This window comes from Ictidomys tridecemlineatus, chromosome 12 (assembly GCF_052094955.1).
Source record: "Ictidomys tridecemlineatus isolate mIctTri1 chromosome 12, mIctTri1.hap1, whole genome shotgun sequence".
NCBI classification, from domain to species: domain Eukaryota; kingdom Metazoa; phylum Chordata; class Mammalia; order Rodentia; family Sciuridae; genus Ictidomys; species Ictidomys tridecemlineatus.
The window spans coordinates 37266799-37290714 of NC_135488.1; the positions used below are offsets into that span (position 1 = coordinate 37266799).

Here is a 23916-nt window from a genome sequence, read left to right on the forward strand (position 1 = left end):
CATCACCAGCTTCTTCCAGCTGCAGGCCCTGCTCCTGTTTGGGCCCTGCCCACCCACACTCCCCAGCTCCTTCCTCACAGCCTCCCCTCTGACCGTCTGTCCCTCCTCCGTCTCCAGAGGCCCTAAAAGCCTAGCTTGCGTTTTCAAAAACATATTCTTTTCCAGATCCTCATGAAGGGTGCTTCCTGGCTCCTCTGCTCTCTTGGAATGTGGCTGTGTACTGGCATGCCTCCTCCCAGGCTGCCCGCCCCAGGTCCTGGAGCACTCACTCTGAACGTCAGAAACGCATCCACACAGGCACACCTGGTGAGATGACTCCACGGGGCACTGTGTGCAAAACTCCTGAACAAGACAAGACGAGGCTACGAGAACCCACAAAGACACAACTATGAAACTGAAAGCCGAGCCCACATTCTCTTCCAAGCACCTGGCATCTGACGTGTATTCTCCCTTCCTTTTTTCCTTTTGCAATACTAGGGCTTAAGCCCAGGCCCTTGCACATGCTAGGCAAGGCCTCAGCCACTAAGCCACACCCCTGCCCTCCGTGGATTGCTTTCTTTTTTCCTCCTTGTCATCCTCCACCCAGGGTCTAAGATGCCCAGGTTGGCCTTGAACTTGTAATCATCCTGCATTACCTTCCGAGTAGCTGGGATCACAGGTGTTCACCACTGCACCCAGTTGTAGATTCTCCCTTTGAAGAAGTCTTTCACAAAACCCTGGACTACCTGGGGTTACAAGTAATGAAAAACCATTCACGTCTCTGAATTTTACTGAGCTCATTGCAGGACAACCTGTGTGAGGCAGAGCTGTGCAGGGAGCCGAGGGTGTACCACCAGGTCAGTGTACCTCTATCAATCAAGACGCTGCCACGTTCCTTTCCCTGCTCCTTCATGACTGAGCATTACTGTAACAGAGCTGCTGCGGCCAGTAATGTTTCCAGGAATCTGCTATAGTGAGCTAGAGGCACAAAGCTCATCCCCAGGGACACACACTTGGGAAAATTTGATTTTCTGTTGGAACTCACAGGGACATATACTGGAATGGAAAGAATTTAAAAACTATTAAAAACACAAAGCTTAAAGAAATGGCTACCTCATTGGGGTATGTCCTCAGGTTCCCATGAGGATGTTGAAGGCTGATCAAGAGACAAAAGCTTCAGGCAGTTTCTTTTATGAGGTAAGAAGGGTAGGACAATGTAAAGGGACACAGACTGGAAGGAAACAGAGAACAAAGGCAGGAGGTCTTCTCTGTAAAGACACCAGAAAACTAACTTCATTCAACCTACACAAAGTGCCCACAACGCCAGCAGATGGGTGTCCATTTTAGAGGTGAATGTAGGCCACAATCAAATAATTTCCTCCAAGGACACGAACCGCCAGTAAACAATAATCTAATACATAAGGAGAAGCCATCCATCTGCAACACTTTGACCTTGATTGTTCACTAGACACTGGACCCCAGGCAGCAGCCAGCAAGGTGGAAGAAGAGGTGCTGCACTGATGGGACTCCAGGTCCCAGGACTGTGGCCAGAAGAGGAAGATAACTCAAGCCCACCCTGCGGCAAGAGCACAGGTGCTCTGGCCCCCTTCTGACGGTCTGCCCTGCTGGGCACATCTGAAGCATTCTCCCCCCGGGGATGTGCCGGTACCAGCAAAGCAAAGACTGCAGCAGCAACAGCCGCCACACACCTTCTGGCCTGACTGCTCTGGAACTGGCCCCACTGACCTACTGACACTCAATCCTTCTCCGACAAATAAAAGCCGGTTTATCTGGTTTATAAAGTAGCTTGTGAGAGGGATAATCACAAAGAATGATTAAAATTATTATACGTCTTGCACGTGACTTCTGACTTAAACTACTTTAGAATTTTACCCAAAGAAGACAGGAATCAAATACTACACAAAGACAGCTATGGGCGTAAAAATGACAGCCTTATTGCTCAGAGCATTACTGTTCCATATGAAATACATTCACGCCCCACAAAGGATCCCGGAGAAAGGTCAGGGAGGAAGCCCTGGGCCTACGACAATGATATTGGTCAGAGAGGGCTGAGACTGCTGGCACGTGGAGGATGACACTGCTGAAGGCTGACAGGAAGACAAACACAGGAAGTGAGCAGCCACTGGGGTGACATACAGCAACAAGGAGCACAGGAGGCCATTATGTGCTTCTACAGGGGAAAAAAACCCGAAATATAGGGCACGGTAGTTGGTACTTGCTAAAGCTAACTTAGTGGCTCAGTTATTTTACAAGCTTCACAGATGGCCAGATGAGACAGGCTAAGAAATTCTCAAAATGTTGTGAGTGCTCCACAAAAATTAATTTGAGCCATATCTGAAATTATTTGAAAATAATCTACCTCTAAATGCTATGAGAGCCAATATAGACACAGCATTTTTTTAAGAACGGATTTACAGTCTCATGTTTCTTATAATATGTTTATATGCATGTAGGTTAAGAAAATGCTAATAAGACCATTCTTCTTCATTGTAAAAAGATAAATGTCTGAGGCAGAGAACAGTGATGCTACACGCCACTTATCTGTGGTGCACAGAACAATGACCACTCTAAGATGTCCGCATCGTCATCTCAGGATCCCGAGAATACGTCAGATCACACAGCAAAAAGGAATTCAGGTGGCAGATGGAATTAAGGCTGTAAGTGACTGATTTTTAAGAAAGGGAGGTTACTCTGTATTATCTGGGTGGGCCTGATGTCCTTAAAAGTGGAAGAGAGAGAAAAAAAAGAGAGTCAGAGACAGCAGTACAAGGAGCTGATCCCACACTGTTGGCTCTGAAGATAGAGACAGGGGCCCCAAACCAAGGAAGCTTTAGAAGCTCCAGGAAAGAGCTTAAGAGATTCTTCCCTAGGGCATCCAGAAAGAAACACAGCCCTACCAACGTTTCAACTTTAGCCCAGTGATACTCATTTCAGACTTCAGATCTCTAAACCTATAAAATAATGCATTTGTGTTGTTGAAAGCCAGTAATTTTGTGGCTCGTTGTTACAGCAGCAGCAACAGGAAACTAATACACTATCTCATCCTATTTGAATTAACAGAAGTTTTTCTGTAGCAAAAGGTTCAGAAGTAATACCAGAAAATAACAATCCTGTTCGTACTGAAGAGGAGAAACTGATCTAGACAGCCCGACCTGGTTCTGGGAATGATGGCGCATCAGGGCCAGGGTACCCCCAGCCTGAAAAAACCCAACACTCAATACTGAATGCATTAAATGAGAGTTCTCAGAACCTGAACACCAGCTGACAAAGGACCTCAACCCCTGAGAGGCGACAAACAAAGAAGATGAGTCCTACCATTCCCTCAGCTTACTGCCTTGAGTTACCAGGTGTTATGATCAGAATGAGAAGTGCTCCCCGCCAAAACTCAAGAGACTATATAGCAATGTTCAGAAGTAAAATGATTAGATTATGAGAGCTGTAATCTACCTGGTGGATTAATCCATTCAATGGAGTAATAATTTGAAAGGACAACTGCATGGGGTGGTAAGTAGAGGCAGGTGGGTGTGGCTGGAGGAAGTAGGTCGCTGGGGGCGCACCTCTGGGGTTTACACTTTGGTCCTGGCTCTTCCAGCTCTCCTTATTGGCTGCCATGAGTTGAGCAGCTTCCCTCTACCATGCCCTTCCACCATGTCCCACCTCACTAGGGCCCAGAGCAACAGGGTCAGCCATCCATAGACTGATATCTCTAAAACCATGAGCCTCAAATAAACTTTTCTCCTCTATGTTGTTCTTGTTAGATATTTTGGTCACAGCAACTAAAGCTCACTGACATACTAGGCTACAGCAAGGGGAGGGTCGCCCAGTGGACTCCACAAGTTGAAGAGACACATACTGAGACTCCAAGGAAACCAAAGCAGCGAGAGTTCACAGGACAGAGTGCTGGGAAGGAGAGAAATGCACAGGGAAACTAAGGAGTGACAGTTCCCATCAAGTATGTGGCAAAGTACTGATCACATGTGGTTAACTAACCAACTCTGGGAAAGGAACCACACATAGGGATCAGAGGTACTGCACCTGGCATTCACACAGGGTCAGGAATAGTGCCTGTTCCCACCAGTGACATTGGAAAAAAACACAGTTAATCGAATACTGGTTATAGTGCTCTCAAGGGTCTTGCCTTAGCCATGGAGAATAGTCCAAAACTGAGCACTGCTCCAGACCCACCTAAAGCAAGACTTCAGGGGCTGTGGATGTATCTCTAGGGATAGAGCACTTGCCTAGCATGAAGCATGAGGTGTCAAGTTCAACTACTAGCATTATGCAAACACAAAACAAAACTCTTATTTAGTTGACAGATATGACAATAAAACAAGTATTACAAATGTACTCCTATGGTCCAAAAAGAAAGAAATGGAAGATATAAAAAAGAACGAAACTATACTTCTACAAAAGTACCATGTGTGAGGTGAAAAACTGCACTGGGTGGGATGAATGGCCAATTGTGCAACAGAAAAGAAAGAACCCTGAAGGCAGAGCAGACCACCTTATACCACACAGAGCAGTGGGTTCACTTAGCACCCCAGTATACAGACGACTGCAATCTATACTGGGATTGGGAAAAGATAGAAAAAAATACTGAAGAAAATATCCTAAGCTTAACAAAAACGAGAAACCCACAGATCCAAGAAGATCCTTGGTAAACACTTGGAGGCTTCAAATCAAAAGACTTCAGCTTCTTCCTAAAGAAACTACAAGAATGAAGATGAATGAAGAGCAAGTTACACCATCAGTAAGTAAAAGAAAACAATAAATACCCTGGTGAAATCGATGAGATAGAACGAGAGAGATAAAGCTGCTTTGGGGGGGAGAAGATTATGAAAATTGATAAAACTCTAATCAGACTGATCAAGAGTAAAGGAGACAAATTATAACTATCAGGAATCACCACTGCAGATACTACAGATATTCAAGAGATAGGAAGGAAACACTGTAGACAAGTTTGTCACATGACAACTTAAATGAATGGTCAAATTCTCTAAAAGACATTAATTACCAAAGCTCACTTGAGAAGAAATAGGTTAACTCTGACTAGCCCTATACCTTAAAAACTGATGGTGTGGCTAAAAACCTCCCCCAAAGAAAAGCCCAGGCCTAGATGACTTCAATAGTAATTCCTACCATATAGTTATGGAAGAAATGAAGCTAATTCTAAATAGGCACTCCCAAAAAATTAAAAAAGGAAAAGAACTAATGCCAAAAGCAAAGACATTACAAGAAAACAGAACAGTATCCCTCATTTCCAAAGATGCAAATCTCCTAAACAAACTTTTTGTCAAAAAAATTCAAAAATACATCGAAAGGATATTATGACCAATTAGGAAATGCATTATGTTATCCTTAAAAAAAAATAAACCTAACAGACACTTAAAAAGTTTTTTGATAAACTCAACCCTCATCAAACCAAACACAGGAGGACATCCTCAATCCAAGAACCAGGCTACAGGGAGGCTGAGGTGGGAGGATCACTTGAGCCTAGAAGATTAATGCCAGTCTGGGTGATGTAGTGAGACCTGTCTCACCAAAGAAGCCATTATAAAGCTACAATGGTAAGAACAGTGTGGTACTGGGATCAAGATGCACAAATAGATTTATTTGAATAAAGGAGAGAGTCACACACCAGAAATAACCCATATCGCTATAAGCAACTGGTTTTCAGCATGGGCAAAGAATATAGTGGGGAAAGGCACATCCTCTTCAACAAAGTATTACTAGAACAATTGGGCATTTATATTAAAAAAAATTCTTGGTTCCATACTTCATGTCATATATAAAAATTAAAACGAATCATAGCTATAAAGAAAAGACCTATGACTATAAAAATTCTAGAAGAAAACATGAGAAAATCTTTGTGATCTTGATATAGGCAAAGTTTTCTTAGATACAATACCAAAGACATGATCTATAAAGGAGCATACTGGCAAACTAAAACTTAATGAATTACTGAAAACTGCAATGAAATACCACTATACATACCTGTTAACTGGCTTAAAAAACAGACAGACAAAAAACCCTGGATGCCTAGTGTTGACAGATGTGGAAGAACTGGATTTTGTTTTTTAAGGTGCTGGGGATGGAACCCAGGGCTTTATGTGTGCTAGGAACATGTTCTACCATTAAGCTATAGCCCAGTCCAAGAATTAGAACTCTTACACAGTGCTGGTGGGAATATAAAATGGTACAACCACTGCGGAAATTAGGTTAGCAGTTTTTCAAGTTCCATGTATAATTCCAAAATCCCACTCCCAGGTATTTACCACCCTGCCAAAAAAAAAAAAAAAGAAAAAGAAATACATGCACATACAAAAACTTAACATATAAATGTTCACAGAAGCTTTGTAATGGCCCAAAACTGGACACCTGAATTTTCAGCAACAGATGGATAAAAACAATGATATATTCATACAATGGAATACTACTCCACACCACAAAGAAACAAACTAATGATACACATGAGTTGGACAAATCTCAAAGGCACTGTGCCAAGTAAAAGAAACCAATCTCAAAATCACACATACCACATGATGGCATTTATAAGACATTGTCGTGACAGAAAACTATGGCAATGGAGAGCAAACAGATCCGTGGCTGCCAAGGATCAGAAGTAGACAGGGCTGAGTGCACTGGGACAGGACGAGGGAGTTGTGAGGGCCGAGGAAACTCTTCTGTATACTGACTATGGTAGACAAGTGCTAAAAGTCACAAAACGACCCCCCCACACACACACACAAATTCGTAAAAATATTTGTTAAGATAGTGTAACCGAAAGCTCTGCCCTTCTCCCCAATGTCAATTAATGCCAATTTAATAACAAGGACACGGTTTTGAGGAAAAAGGGAAAATAAGTTTTATTGCTTTGCTAGCAAAGGAGAAACACAGGGGACTCCTGTGCCTGAGGCTGTGATTCTGCCCATCAGGGAAAGCAAAGGGCTTTTAAAGGAGCTGCTCAAAGGCTCCATTCCAGGTGTGCTCTGGTTGGGTGTCCCAGGGCACCAGGATGGTGTGCTAGGATCTCACTTCCTAGATCCTGGGGCAGACTCTCTTTCCTGAGAAGCATGGATAAATCAAGGTCAACTTGTTATTCACCCCCAGGTTAGGGACAGGGAGAGGGAGAAGAGGAAAAGAACATGTCTTTTAAAAATAAGCCTAAGAGGGCTATGGTTGTGGCTCAGTGGTAGAGGACTTGCCTAGCAGGTGTGAGGCATTGGGTTTGATACTCAGCACCACATATAAATAAATGAAGAAAAAATAAAGGTCCATCGACAACTAAATATATACATATACAAATTTAAAAATAAATATAAGCCTCAGGGCATATATTCAGAGCTTATAATCAAAGGGTGGCGTGGACCACTGTTCCAGGAACGCACACCACGCACCTCCTGTGGCCCAGCTGCTTCTGCTTGTCAGTGCACTGAGGAAAGCACAGTCCAGCAGATACTAGCGATCACCCTCATTCCTTTTTACAGGTGCATAATATTAATCCATTATAGGGATGTAACAATGTATTCAACTATACTATGGGCATTTACAGTTTCTTATATTTTTTATTTACAAATAATCACACTATGAATAACCTGTGGGTATGCACATGTTGTAAGTGTATCCCAGTGTATCTTTCCTAGAAATGGGATGGCTGAGTCAAAAATGTAAACCTGTAAGTAGCTTTGTTAGACTGTGCCAATTTTTTTTCCATGAAGATTATACCTCTTGTGCATTCCTACCAGTAAAGTATGAGAGCATGTGCTTTCCCACTGCCTCACCAAACTGTGCTGTAAAGCTTTGAAACTTCTGCCACTTGAATAAGTGAGAACTTCATTTATGTTTATTTTCCTTTAGACAAAAAGAATATCAACATTTTAACAAAACTTTAGTAACAGTTTTACTGAGATATAATTTGCCTATTTAAAGCACACAATGCATATGTTCAGTATATTCACAGTTATGCAAACATCAGTACATAATTCCAAAACATTTCCACCAACCCTAAAAAAACTCTGAACCCATTAACAGTCATGCCCATACCTCCCTCCTACAGTCCCAGGATTAGCCAGGTCTTAACAATGTGCATAAAGGAATCTGGGTCCCTGGTGGTCGGAGCGGCTCTGTGCTCTTGACACCTCTGCTGCAGCAGCACCAAGATTCACTCCTTTTTCATGGATGGCCAACATTCCATTTTACTTATCCATTCATCAGTCAATAAACCTTTGCTTCTACTTTTTGACTGCTATGAATAAGTGTTCCTGTATGTTTTTATCAGCAAGTGTGTGTTATCAGCTGGTGTGGGTTCTACCTAGGAGCAGAACTGCTGGGTTATAAGGTACCTCCATATTTCTTCTTTTGAGGAACTACCACATTGTTTTCCAAAGCAGCTGCACCATCTTATGTTCCAAAGAGCAGCATGTGCCCTACCAAAATCTCCACACCTTTCCCATCATTTATTACCTTTTTGATTGCAGCCATGCTAGCGGGTATGGTAGGATCTCACTGTGGTTTTCATTTGTGGTTCTCCAATACTAATCATGTTCATTACGAGCTCTACAACAGATCGAAAGATGGCTCCGAGATGCCAAGTCCTAATCCAGGGAGTTAATCCAGGGAGTTCCCTATATTGCAAAAGGGACTTGGCAGACATGATTCAAGTAAAGTAGAGGGGTTATCCTATATCTGGGTGGGCCAAATATAACCACACTGAGGAGAGTACCGGGCAGTGGGGGGATAGGAGCAGGAGGTGGAATGAAGCAAGAAGATGGTGAGACGTGAAGAGGGGGCCAGGAACCTAGGAGTGCAGGAAGCCTCTCGAAGCCAGAAAACTCAAGGAAACAGACTTCCCCCAGATACCTCTAGAAGCAGACAACCTGGACAACACCTCTGTTTGAGACTTCTGCCCCCCAGAACCATAGAAATAAACTTAGGCTGTTTTAAGCCACTGAAGTTGTGATTTACCACAGCCTCGGCAGGAAACTAAATATAGGGCCAGGGCTTTATCTGAAGTTGGTCACAGAGACACCCTCTGCCCAGCACAAACCAAAATCCCAGAATCCAAGGAAAGCAGGGTTTTTGTTGTTGTTGTTTTAAGCATAAGCCACATATACTTATGGATATTAGTGGAAATTTATATTCATCTGTATCTATTTATACACTAGTAACTTATTCCTGTTACATATAGGTTAAAGTATAATTGCTCCCACATTAGGGATTCAACCTAGGGGCATTCTACCACTGAAATACATCCCTAATCTACCTTTTTTCTTTTCAAGACAGGGTCTTGTTGAATTACCCAAACTGGCTTGAATGTGTGATCCTTCTGCCTCAGCCTATCAAGTAGCAGAGATTATAGGTGTGTACCATTGTGCTCAGCAAAAGTATCTTTTTTTCTTTTTTGAGGGGGAGGGGTCCCTGGGATTGAACTCAGGGTCAATTATCACTGAGCCATATACCCAGCCCCTTTTTTTGTATTTATTTACAGACAGGGTCTCATTAAGTTAATTGCTTAGTGCCTCACTGAGGCTGGCTTTTTTAAAAAAAAAAAAAAAAAAAGAGAGAGAGAATTTTTTTTTAATATTTATTTTTTAGTTTTCGGGGGACACAACATCTTTTTTTTTTTTTTTTTAAATGTGGTGCTGAGGATCGAACCCAGCACCCCGCACATGCCAGGCGAGCCACATCCCAGCCCCCGGAGGCTGGCTTTGAAATTGTGATTCTCCTGCCTCAGCCTCCTGAGCCGCTGGGATTACAGGCGTGCGCCATCACATCCAGTAAGAGTATGTTTTAATAACTGCTGTGCCAGCCGTCCTGCGCAACTTCTTTCTCAACATTTTTTCAGCATTCCTACTTGTTTATTTTTCCATACAAACTTCATCATCAACTTTCCTAACTCCATAAAAAGGTTTGTTGGTATTTTTAAAAATATCAAGTTCAACGAGAAAAAACTGAAATTCTATCTGAAGCACAATGAGCATCTTCGGTTCATATCTACTTCTCAGTTCTTTTTTTCCCATATTCTGCACATGTTTTATTATTAAAATCATGTTGTTGCTACTATGGGTAGATTTTGCCAATGTCTGAAATATTTCAAAACTTTTTTAAAAGTTTTGGTTTGGAGGAAAAAAAAAAAAAAAGCCCACAACATAAAAACACCACGCCAGCTAGAGGGCACAAACAGATGTGGCCTGACAGCTGCACGTGGCCCCATCCAGCCACAAATTTTCATGCCAGAGCTCAGTGAGCTCAGAGAACTGCTGCTATAGCTGCTCCAGCCAAAATCAACAGTTCCAAGTCAAAACATGTAACATAATTTCACCAGATAAAATTAAACCTCTACCCCTGACAACTCTTAAGCCTAAAACTCTTTAAAAATATGAGAATCTTCCTATTATCAAGAACATCTAACCTCAACCACCTGCCTTGACGACTACACTTGACAAAGAAACACAAGGTATTTCTCCAAAGACCACAGAAGATCAGGGCGCTTTGCCATCATCACTCATGTTTAACGCTGTTCTGCAGGTCTGGCCAGTGCAGAAATTGAAACATGTACATTGTTATTTAATCAATCTGGACCTACAAAAATGCCAATTTCATGTGGTTGAACTTAACATATATGTACATACATGGAAAAATGAAAAAGAACATTATAAGATGTCAACCAGTTCCAAATTTAGCTAACATTTTAATGCAATTTAGTTAAAAAACTTTTAGGTTTGGACTGAGATGTGGCTTAAGCGGTAGTGCGCTCGCCTGGCAAGCGTGAGGCCTGGGTTCGATCCTCAGCACCACATACAGACAAAGATGTCCGCTGAAAACTAAAAAATAAATATTAAAAAAATTGTCTCTCTCTCTCAAAAAAAAAATTGTTTGTTCCCACCAAACAATTTAGGGTTCATGGGGAATAAAATAAAGATACACAAGAAAATGCTTATGGAAAAAATAATAACTAAGGGAAACGAGATGACATGCCAAGCCAGCTAGTGAAATTCACAAAAAAATCTATATTACTTAAAATCATTTTAAACAGAAACAAATATGTACATGAGGGTAAAAACAGAAAATCAAGAAACAGATCCAAGTATACAACAATTTGAACAAAAAGGAAATTCTGTATATAATTCAACAAGTGGCAGTATAAGGAAACTGACTAACCATTCAAGACCAGACTCCCACCTGACAGCAATGCACTCTGAAGGTAGGTATTTGCACATAGAAAGAGAAGCACAGAGATAAAATATTGGTGAATATACAATCTTCAAGCACAGGGCTTTTAAGGCAGTACAACAAAGGCAGAAACCACAAGAAAGAGTTATAAGTTTGGCAGATAAATTTAAAAAGAGAAATACACAAAAAATTCAAATAAAAATAGAAACTTGGAAGACACTGTCCTTAATTCAACCTTCTTTTAAGTCAAAACGAAAACCTCAAAACACCAAAGGGAAAAATGATGAAAGACTTGATCAAGCAACACAACAGAAATACAAAAATCCAACATATGTATAAGTGCTTCTTCATCTTACTAGTAATTGTTTTAAAATCAATTAAAACAATCTGCTTTATGGGCAGATTGGTTAAGAACTTGAGAGAATGGTGGCAACCAAGGCGGGAGCTGAGCAACCTGGCAACACCTGTTTTTCAAAATAGGAACAAGGGAGGTAAAGCAGGGAAGAATGGCACAAAAGGACAGAGACCAAAACGTGGATGTCGGGCTGGGGATGTGGCTCAAGCGGTAGCGCGCTCGCCTGGCATGCGTGCGGCCCGGGTTCGATCCTCAGCACCACATACAAAGATGTTGTATCCGCCAATAACTAAAAAATAAACATTAAAAAAATTCTCTCTCTTCTCTCTCTCTCCCTCTCTCACTCTCTCTTAAAAAAAAAAAAAAAAAGAAGTACATAGGAATTGCGAAGCTCAAACTTACACTTATTAAAAAAAAAAAAAACGTGGATGTCTAAAGTTGGTTGATTAATTATGATTTTTCATTTACTAAACTATATTTGATAATTTGTCTTATAATCAACATGAATTTTGTGCAATTTAAAAAATTTCTCTCCGCAACTTAGCAAGGTCTTGTCTCAAAAAAATAAAAAAATTTTAAAAAAAGAGAAAAAGAAAAAGGAATGTGGCTCAGTGGTTAAGTGCCCCTGGGTTCCATCCCCAGTACCTACATGCCCAAAACTTGCAAAATAAAAGCAAAAAAAAAAACCCCAAAAAACAAAAAACTTCCAAAATCCACCTCTGAGTTGTCTGTACACAAAGAATTATTATGTATTGGACTGCCTCATTGTATTGGAGGTTCAAATTGTAGTTAAACTATCATAAACAAGTACCTCCAGCAGTCCAGCAGGACTGACCACCAAAACAGTTTTTGGTGGTAGAGAGAGAGCTGTCACCCATGTGGGACTTATGAGAGAATGAAAAGGAAGGCATCTGAAGGGGTTCAGGGTGTTAAGCTCTGAATTGGTAGGTGTTGTTGGCTTTTTATTTCTGTAACAAATATCTAAGATAATCAGCTTATTGAGAAAAATGGTTTATTTTGGCTCAGTTTTGGTGGTTTCAGCCTGTGCGTGGTTGGCTTTGTATCAAGCATGGCGTCAGTTACGATGCACCCTGCTTGATACAAAGAAAACGGCTGATCAGTGATGGATGGTTATTAAAATGCACCCTCAGGCAATTATAGGCAAACAGTGCTGCTACGTATCCCTGAAATGGTTAAAATCAAATTTGTATCAATATCACCATTTCAGAAATACTTTTTCTTAATTCTGTTTCACCTTTAACTGATGGGTAAGGGGTTTGCCATTTGCACACCTGTAGTCTTGATCAGCAAGCTGCTCCCAGATGCTCCCAAGGCCCAAGGTGAGGAAGGCTGTTCACCAGTTAGGGGCTGTTTGGAAGGGTCCATGCCTTTATAGGCGGGTCATTGTTTTAGGCCATTTGGAATGTGCCCTAGAAGCAGACTGTGGGACCCAAGTCTTTCCCTCTCTTTCACATCCTCAGCAATGAAGAGAGCAGCTCTGCTCCCCACAGTCTCCCCACCAAACAGCAACAACACCAACCAAGCATGGACCAAAACCTCCACAACTGTGAGCCAAAGCAAACCACTACTCTTTATAAACTGATTATCTTAGGTATTTGTTACAGGAATAGAAAGCTTACAATACCTACCAGTACAGAACTCAACACTTCGAACCCCTTTAAACATTAAGTCCAAGGATAACAGGGTGCAGGCCTGAACCTCCAAAGGCTCATGATACTACACAAGTATAACTCAGATGCAGTTAGGAAGGAATGGACAGTATTCAGAAATTCTTCTCTATTTATAAGAATCTAGGATTCCAATAAAACTGGATCTAATCCCAGCCTCCTCCTATGTCTCTTTAATACAGTCCTCATTGTATTGGAAGTTCAAATTGTAGTTAAACTATCAAGTTGGTTGATTAGCTATGTTTAACTTGATTAGTTATGATTTTTAACCTATTTTCATGTTTAGCATTAACCCAAGAGAAGTCCCCATACAGTGAGGTGGACTCTAAACATGTAAGAACTCCATTGTATCTGCCCCAACACCACTGCAGCGCCAGTCCCCAGAAAGAAGTCACATCGTGGTAGTGCAGACCACTATTTCATTCTCCGCTTGCTAACCAAAAAGCAAAACTTGCCCTGAGCCCACATCACCAATTCATAGAAGCATTTTTTTAAGAGTTCCAATTTTACCTAAGTGTTGTGAAAAGCATACGCTCTACCAAATCACTTTTGGAATGACAAACTGTATCTCAAGGCTCTTTACAAATACAGTTAAGATATAGAGAGCACCTCTGTACCATAAATAATTCCCTTTTAAAAAATCTGCTTCCAATTTAATCATTCCCCAAAAAGAAATCCAAGTAGGGCCTTTTGCCATCCTGTGCATACAAACTGCTAATTAACTTGAATCAGTAAAGCTGGCTTACACTAGCTCTCAAACTTTACTGCTGAGACAGTTTTTAATATAACTATATAGAAAATATTAGCTTTTAGAAACCAAACTGTCATATCATTCTGCAATCATTATAACTGACTTTTAAAATCGTCAAAACTGTTAGAATCAAAGATGATTTAAAATACAGTTCATTTTACGGACAAGTAATCTAAGGAAATATCTTAAGCATCTAGTTCTTTTTCTTGTTTCAAATACATAATATTTCTCTATTAAAAACAAAACACATATTCACATCTATTAGTCATACACTAAAAATGCATCTTTGATTTACAATAAAACACCTAAGGAATAAAAATCTTCGGAGGTGAAAGATCTGTACACTGAAAATTTGTATAAAATACCACTGAAAGAAATTAACGGCATGAATAAATGGTAAGCTAGGCTGGGTTCATAGACTGGTGGACTTAGGATGTCAATACTACCCAAAGTGATTGATAGGTTCAATGCAATCTCTACTCAAATCCCAATGGCATTCTGTTGTTGTTGTTGTTGCAGAAATAGAAAAAAAAAAATCCAAAAATCCCATAGAATCTCAAGGGACCTGAAATAGGCAAACTAATCTTAAAAAGGAAGAACAAAGTTAAGAGGTCTCACACTTCCTATTTCAAGACATATCATAAAACTGCAGAGATCAAAATACAGTGCAGCACCAGCATGAAGACACAGAGAGACAGCAATTATATAAAAAACCCAGAAATAAACGCTCACACTAACACCAAAAGCTCTTCGTGGAAGGAAGCAAAGACCACTCAATGGGGAAAGGCTAGTTTTTCTGACAAACGGTGCTGGGAAAATCATACTGTCACAGGAGAATGAAGTGGGACTCTATCCTTACAACATACACAAAAATTAATTAATTAAAAATGCATGAAAGATCTAAATGTAAGATTCCCAAATATAAAGCTCCTAGAAGAAAAACTAAGGGATAAAGATTCATGACACTGAATTTGGCAATAATATCTCAGATATGACACCAAAAGGCAACATAAACAAAAACAGACTACAGGGACTACATCAGAAACCTGATAAACCATGAAAAGGTAACCTGTGGAATGAGAGGACACACTTGCAAACTATCTGATAAGAGGTTACTATCCACAGTATTTAGAGAGCTCCTACAATAAGCATAAAACCTGATTAAAATCTTGAACAGACACTTCTCTAAATATATAAAAATGGCCAACAAGAAATGAAAAGATGCTCGGCATCACTAATCATTAGAGAAATGCAAATCAAAACCACAATGAGGTCCCCTCAGCCATTAAAATAGTCACTATCCACCCTCCACCCCCCAAAAAAGAAAACCAAACAAATAACCGGTGTTAGCAAGTATATAGAGAAGCTGGAAACTTCACATACTGTTGGGATTGCAAATGGCGCAGACACAATGCAAAACATTGTGGCAACGGCACAGAAATTAAATAGAAACCAGTATATGATCCAGGAATCTCACTTCTGGATAAATATCCAAAATGACTGAAAGTGAGGTCTTGACCAGAGATCTTGGCATCATTTATAACAGTAACGAGGGGGGAAGCAACCCAAGTGTTCACAGGTGAACAAAATGTGGCAAATACATATAATGGAATATTATCCTGCCTTTAAAAAGAAGGGAATTCTGACACATGCTACAGATGAATCAACTTTATAGACATTATATTAAACAAAATAAGCAGGTCAAAAATGACAAATCTTATGATTTGCTTCTATGAGTTATCTATAGATAAATCTGAAGAAACAGAAAGAAAAATAGTGTTTACCAGGCTGTGTGGGTGAGGGGAGGAAAATAGGGAGTTGTTTAATGAGTATAGAAGTTCCAGTTTTGTAAGATGAAAAAGTTCTGGAGATCTGTTACACAACAATGTGAACATAATTAGCACTACTGAACTGTTGGCTTAAAAATGATTAAGATGGCAAATTTTACGTGTTTTTACCACAATTAAAAATTTTTAATAAGTGAAACCAAATAGTAAGTTTCCTAACTCTGTCATGCCATTTTATGCTATAAAATGAATGCAGCAACCAGCAAAGGCCAATTCTTGAACAACTTTGTAGAGAAGGAACAAAAAACTAGAAATGAACTTCTTCTGAAAGCTTTGGATACTAACTCTGAAAGAAATTTCCCTTCAAACAAATGCCAGTTCCACTACAGCCCTTGGATTGTCTCAGTGCCTTTCAACCCAGGAACAACTTCTAAGAACATCCCATATCTTTAGACTAATGTCACAGCAATCTAGAGCTAAGGTGTATTCATAGAATGCAATATTGCTTAACCTTAACCTAAGTGACAGAACCAGGCACCAGAATCATCAAAAACAGGAGCTCCCAACACCAAATGCTCATTTTCTTGGGATTTCCACTCATCTATTTCCTTCTAAAGTCCTTCATGATCCAGAATGGGCTGTGAGCATTTTATTTCATTTTATTTTAATATTCTTTTTGGTTGTAGATGAACACAATACCTTTACTTATTTTTATGAGGTGCTGAGGATTGAACGCAGTGCCTCACACGTGCAAGGTGCATACTCTACCACTGAGCCACAGTGACCCCAGTCCCTGTGAGCATTTTAATGGGTAACAAGTTGACAGAATATGGCTGCCTAAAAACAAAAACCCATGTCGGGATGAACCCAACTACTATGTATAACTACAGAGCTCTAAGAAAACAAAACAAAATACAACAACGACAAAAATCCAAGAAAGGACCCTTCACTTTAATGCTTAATATACTGGTTTTACACAAACTGGCATGTCTGTTCTTTTGCCGGGTGGTACATAATATAATAAAATGTATATCCTTAAGTATTCATTCAGGATTTGGCTCTAAGGACAGATAGGCTGGGATGGAATCCTGGCCCTATCATTTATCAGCTCCATTGCCAAAGGGCGGCGGAGACAGCACTGGAGATTGAACCCAAGTGCTGTGTGTCCTAGACTAGCACTCTATCACTGAGCTACATCCCAGTCTTTTTGAGTTTTGAGGCAGGGCCTCACTAAGTTGACTAGGCTGGCCTTTAACTTGTGCTCTTCCTGCCTGAGCCTCTGAGGTAGCTGGGATTCAGGTGAGCACCACCATGCCCACCTAATGCTGGGTATATTAACCTCTCGAAGCCTCAGGTTCATGCATAATCTACACACTGGGGTTTTAAGAGAATCTGAAAATCTTAAAATCCAAAAGCCACATGAGTGATGGTCTCGCAAGTATCCGCAGTTCATTTTAATTACAAGCAGAAGCAACATGTGGGGAAGACAAAGGTGGCATCGCTCCATGTCCTACTACAGCAGACTTCCTAATGACATCTGCACCTAAGTTGAGGTTTTCAACTGTAGGTTTCTTGTTTACTTATTTATTTTGTACTGGGGAGTGAACCCAGGAGTGCTTTACCATTCAGCTACAACCCTCATCATTTTTTACATTTTTAAATTTTGAGACAGGGTCTTGCTAAATTGCAAGAGGCCTTGAACTTGAAATCCTCCCCATACCTTCCTGAGTCATGGAGATTATGTCACTGCACCCTCCTGCCTTTACCTGTACTCTTGACTCTAAACCTAAGTAACAGGTAAAAAAATGGAGGATGAGGTCATTTTAGGCAAATCTTCATTCAAAACTATGTACTCACTGCAGATGCTGACAGAGGTTCTGACCTATAGAAATTCCAGTCTGGGTGAAACTGTTTCAGTATCTAAATGGGCAGTTCATGACTGTCAAGATGAGTGAGTAGCCAAGACATCTGGAGTTCAGAGGAGCACCAGGACTGAACAGAAATGGGAAGAGTAGCAAGTAAGAGCCTCCTGCAGTGCCCCAGCTGGAGACCAAAGGGCAAGGGAGAGCTGAGGGACACAGGGCATCACAGGCACTGATACTACTGGGTAAAGGGTCAAAAATGAGTTTGCTGTGGCAGAAGAATAATGGTGGCATTAATAAAAATTGGGTAACTAAGGTGGTGCCAGATAACCCTGGCCTGGACACAAATGGACAAGGACATATGATGGGCAACTGGACAGCTGGGGCACAAAGATGTCCAAAATCCAGAATAAAAACTGGGCCCAGTGCTGCTAAGGTCAGACAGTAAGGGGACCTCTTAGTATGGCAAAGCTCTCAGAAAGCTCAGGTTACATGAGGTGAGTTTAAAGTATCAAAGACCAGCAAAGACTTCATTTTTTCCCCAAATGTAGTGATCACTTCCCTGGATGGCAAATTGGACAATTTTACGTCTGCTCCCAAAGCTGAGCTTTTGGGCAGGTGCCTATGGGGCTCCATTGTAAGAATGACAATGCAGAGGAAAACAGTTACCAGCCAGAGGAGGGAGGCCAATGCTTCCCTCTGTGGTCTCCAGTCCTCCTCACAGGGTGCAGCAGCATTTAGGAAACACTGAAATTCATTAGTAAAGTGCTTAGTAATTTCTCTTTTCGTAGGCCCTAAAAGGTAGTCTCTCTATCTCCACACAAAGGGAGTATCTCACTCTCCAGAAAGACTCCTTAAAATATATCTTGACATTATAAAGTAATAATTTGGCTAAGAAAAAAAAATCTCTCTCCCCAATCAATTCTACTACCCTAAGGCAAATCACTATTCCATTTGTATCTCTATTCTTCTGGCCTTAGTCCTAAGCACTTGTCCTTATGCTCTGTAGAAAATCCTTTCTACCATTCTTCAGCACTTATGCCACAAATATAGCTTAAAACAAATATGTGTACACCAAACTACAGTGCACCAGCAAAAAAATTTTAAGTACTAATAAAGACTGTCAAACTTTACACTGACATCAATTACCAATTAATGACAACACATGTGAAATTCAGATTTAAATTTCAGGAACTGAAACAACCATGGAAAATGTCCAAGTTTACATTTAATAGATACCCACATTACAGCTCCTTTATCATAAATTAAAAGGCACCATGCCTTCCAAAAACCCATTTCACCATCAAACTATGGTATACATAAGAGGCTTTTTTTAATTAACTCTTATTTGCTTGTCCTAATGGGCTAATTTATACCTGAAAAGAAACTAAAAAGTATCCAAATATATACACACAGAAATATTTTCACTCTACATATTTTTAATATATTTTCACTCTCCTCCACACACATACACTCACTATTCTTAGTATCTAGATCCTAGCCTCAAGAAAGATCTTGACACCAACTCAGAGTGAGTGAGTTATCTGTAGTAATTATAGTAAGTTCCACCTCTGGCAATTATTTCAAAGTCCTTACAAACTTTTGAACACAGCCCAAACAGTGTCAAAGATCCCTTTCCTCTGGACTAGCGATAACACACCCCAAGATCAGTTAAGATGGATGTTAAGATACAGGAATGTTAAAAGACACAGGATGTTAGGACAAGAAATGGCTCATGCTCCAACCCAAAAAAGAAAACACTTAGTTCAAACACAAAAAACTGCATTAGACAATTTAGCTATGTCTGCAGCTTTTCTTTGGGACACAAAGTGTCCAAAGTATTAAGTATAAAAAGGGACACAAAGAAAAGTGTCCCTTTTCTTTGAGTTTTCTTTTGAAGATTTCCTAGTGAAATTCAACTGCAATGCAGAAAAAATACACAAACATACAAAATACCCAGAAAATTAGTTTAGCTATAAAGAATCCTCAGGGGATAAACAGACAAACTCAACTGAGCTATCTTCAGAAATCTGCCCAGACTTGCTGAAAAGCCCCAACAACACTCTTTTAGGGCAAATGTTATGTTTGCACCACATCAAATGCCAAATTCACAGTGTCACAATCATGTAAGAAAAATCAATGGCATTTCCCCTACTTATTCAAAAACACTGGCATTTGATCAGCAAGAAAGTTTACAGCCCAGGCCATTTGTAGGGATATCTTAGGGAATATTTGATTAGAACCAGACCCGTTAATGATGGGCAGAGGCCTATGTTCTACATTACTTTGCTCACACACATTGTTGATACAGATACTGCAGGGGCCACAAAGGCGTGATTTAACCAGGATCACTGGCTGAACCACTTCTTTTTCCACTTAACACTTTAGAAGCTATTCTCCTGGATGAGCCTTACATACATTTAAGGATATTAGAGAGGTGTGCTAAAACTTGGAATTTACACAAATGAGAACTTAGCAAATATATTTTAGGCTGACAGTTGTCAAACAAGAGGTTTGTTTACTTAACTGAACAAGGAGATTTAGCATATAAAATGGCTGTTGGGAAGATATGCAGAAGGATAATACAAATCTAATACTTTACTACACTCCATCACGACTCTGGTTCCCTGGGCTAACAGCTCATGAAGACATTCATTCACTCAAAGGCTAAGTGCCTTCTGTGTGCCTGGCACTATGGAAGGTAAGCAAAGGAACAGGAAGACAAGAACACAACACCCCTACCCCCACCAGGTCTGTGTGAAGTCAAAGAGACGTGCCCATTAAATTATTGCACCACTGTGGGTTTACAGAACACCCTGACATGCCCGAACATCTAGGACGGACAACAGTAAGAATACTCAATAACTGCACATCTGTAAACAATGATGATTAGGCCTGACTAATCCTAAAGCAGCAATATTCTACTCTGGAAATAATCTTGCCTCTGTCAATTAACCCTTGGTATAGATGGAGACTGTCTGAAAAATTTCCACCTATGTTAACCCAAGCTAAGGCTGCTTAGAAAGTGAGGGAATGTAACCTATGTTTTCAACAAAAATAAATGGTAAACTGAAGCACATTTACACTTGATCTCTAATTTGGTTGGCATTTGCTGTGGCCTTCAATAACATTAAAAAGCAACTAGAACATCAACTCTAAAGTCACCATGGCAAGAAATTATTTTGTTGTGGAGTTAATGTCAAATAGAAGCTAAACTGCCAAGTTTTCTAAAACCAAAAAAAAAAAAAAAAATCACTTTTAGTGACTTCTTCATTACAGCGACCACTTATATTCCCCTAGGCTCAAAAACAGGTAGTAGAGACAAATTTACACAAATTGGGTGGTCAGGATTTTAAAATAACTTCTGACCCCATCAAAGTGTCAGTTTTACAGTCAGACAACACTAATGAGTTTTAAAAATAGGGGCCAGCCCTTAACTGTAAATTATAGTTAAAAGGTTTGCAAGCTGAAAACTTACTCGATTTTAAACTCTTACACATCAAAGAGAGAGGCACCGAATTATATGTGACTTTAAAATAAGTAAGAAACAAACTGGCTTTCAATAGCTACTAGAGAGTTCAATGGAATTGTACTCAGACCTACTAACAAGCTAAAGGATCACCACTACCGCAAAGCGATAGTGAAGAAGGAAGCCAAAGAAACAAGACTACCCTCAAAGAGACCTCTGAACAGATTCAAATTTTGGAAGCCGTGTTTTGAAGACTTTTCACCAATCTTGCTATTTTTACCATGGCATTTTAAAGTGAGCTCCGTCTGCACGCCTTTATTAAAAATGCAACACCCCCCCCAAAAAAAAGTGTCCTAAGATTTACCTATTAGCAACAATTGAGCTTAGAAACTATGTCCCTCCTACACAGCATAGCGGGCCGAGCGGCAAGAACATTCGAGCTCGGGAAGTTTGGAAATGGCAGTGACAGGGGACAAGGGGAAGAGACCACGGAGCCCAGGAGCAACTCCGCGCGGCTGACGCGGCGAGCTGGCCTCCGAGCTGCAAGTTCGGGGCCCGGGACGGGACTCGACCCACCAACTTCGCGCCGGGGCCGACGCGGCCTCCCCGGTCGCAGCCCCGCGGCGGCCTCCGCGAGAGCGGTGACAGCGCAGAGGCAGTGGATGCCGGCGGCGGACACTCACCTTCCTTCTCGGCCCGCGCCGCGGCCACCACGAGGGTCATCACCAGGTGCAGCGCTCCCAGGAAGCCGGCGGCTGCGCTCCTCGGGCCCCCGCCGCGGCCGGCCGCGGGCTCCAGCCCGGTCCCGGCGGACGCGGAGGCGGCGGCGGCTCCTGCTCCTCCTCCCGCCCGCTTCCCCATCGCTGCCGGCCGGGGGCCGCCGCGCTCGAGCTCCGGCGCGGCCCTTCTCGGCGACGCGGCGGCGCGGGAGCCGTGGTCCGGGATCCGGCCGCGGTGCCGAGAGCGAGAGCGGTTCCGGGCCCAGGGCTCGGGCTCAGGCGTGGGTCTGGGTCCGTGCGTGCGTGTAAGCGAGAGTGTCAGTCACGGCCTCGGCCTCAGCATCGCCTACGAGGAGCCGGAACGGAGAGGCCGCGGGTCAAGCACAGCGGGCGGCCATACTGGAAACGGGCAAGGACCGCGGGTCCTGGGCGCTGGCCTGCGAGGGGCGGGGCTCGGCTCTGGGCACCGCCCCCGCTGTGCCGACACCTGGGCCTGTCTTTCCGCCCCAGAGTCCGTGGGTCCCAATTACTTGTACCGCTCTCGGAGACTCACGGCTTTACCGGCCAGACGGGTCTGGGACCACCCAACCCGACTCCATCATCGTTGCCCGGCCACAGAGAAGGGAGGCAGGCCCAGGCCCGGCCGCCAGGACTTATGATGGCCGCTTACGCTTCGTGGAGGCGTAGCGGCGATCACGTGGAGACGGGCAGCCCCGCCGCGCAGCCGCCGTGGACGTGGGCGGGGATGGGGCGGGGCGGCGGGGCTCCAGGGAGCTTCGTCCGCGCCTCGGACGCCGCGGCGCTCTCGTCTGTGCTGCAATGCGAGAACTTTCCAGGTGCCTGAGTGCCAGGTCTAGACCCCAGGCCAAGCGCGAAAAATCCATTTCAGTGATTCCTTCTGATGGCGCCTCTGCCTTTAGGTCGCTTTGACGTCGAGAATACCCCTGGTCTGATTCAGTTCCTGGGACTCCTCATCTTCGTGGTTCCCCATTACTCAGGAGGTGCTTCTTGGCATCCTCTGGCCTGTGCCCTTCTTGCCCCAAGACCCTGGAGGGAGAGTGTTCTTTAGGAGAAAAAAAAAAAATACACCCAGGGGCCATACTGGCTTTCTCTGTCTAGGAATGCTTCTTCAGCGTCTACTCCTATATCTTAAAAGGCCCAAATCAAACGCTGTCTCCTTCACAAGCCACATCATGTCTCTTGGATGCCTTTTCCATCTCAGGTTGAGGTTCTTGGTGTTCCTGGGGATGTGGAGGAGTCACTCTTCACTCATCTTTGAGTCTTGCCCTCAAAGATGTCCAGCACCCTTTTACTTCGCTCAGCTGGTGGCCCAGCGTGTCACTATATTCACAAAGCCAGGTTTGCCCGTTATATGTCTTAGAACAAACCAGATGAGAAAAGATTTCAGAGACTTAACTAAAGGGACAGGCGCGATAGGCATGCTTATAATCCTAGCAATTTAGGATTGCAAGTTCAAGGCCAGTCTGGGCTGTCTCAATTAAAAAGAAAAAAAAAAGGCTGAGGATGAATTTTTTAAAAAGGAAAGATTTCTAAAAGCTTTGAACTCATGGAAAAAAATCAAGTTCAAGGATAAGTGCCTCAACTGGGTCCTACTTGAGGCAGTGTGGAGGCAGTAGCCCTTCCCCCATTGCCAGGTTCAAGGCAAACAAGCCTCTCCAACCATGAAATGCTCAAGTTCGCTTAGGCAGGAATCAACCACTTCCTATATTAGCCTGAAGCACAGGAGTCTCATGGGAAATAACTTGCATATGTCTATAATTGGAGCTTAGACATATACAGACAAGTTTGATCAGAACTCAATCCCATGAAGCTAATGAGGCTTAGGCTGCAGTACCCTTCTTGCACAAGTTTCTCCCAAGGCCCAGCAACTAGTTGTTTATTTTCAAGTTTATATTCTTGTTCTGAAAGGCACCCTTCCACGAGTTGGGTAAGCTTTAAAGAACTACCATAACTGAACTCTCTCCTTCACAAGAGGTGGAAGTTTCTTGCCAGGAAAGGCTGATGAGACCACTGGTAGTATAATATAGTAGCAAAAGAAGTTATTATTTAGACAACTTGCTAACCTGTATGTTGGCAAGCTCCTGGAGTTGAG

The 23916-nt window shown here is 42.1% G+C and overlaps 1 protein-coding gene across 2 annotated transcripts in view; it reads right to left on the reverse strand.

Annotated features, from left to right (window-relative positions):
• The window catches only part of Tmem131 (transmembrane protein 131), a 159562-nt gene extending 137103 nt beyond the window's left edge, over nt 1-22459 (reverse strand). Inside the window, exon 1 of one of the 2 annotated variants that reach the window (XM_078028503.1) lies at nt 21768-22459. In XM_078028503.1, the coding sequence (XP_077884629.1) occupies nt 21768-21945 (178 nt within the window). In that variant the 5' untranslated portion in view covers nt 21946-22459. The remainder of the gene's footprint in view (nt 1-21767) is intronic. The other variant, XM_005339599.4, reaches the window with a different exon arrangement.
• Between the last annotated feature and the right edge of the window lie 1457 nt (nt 22460-23916).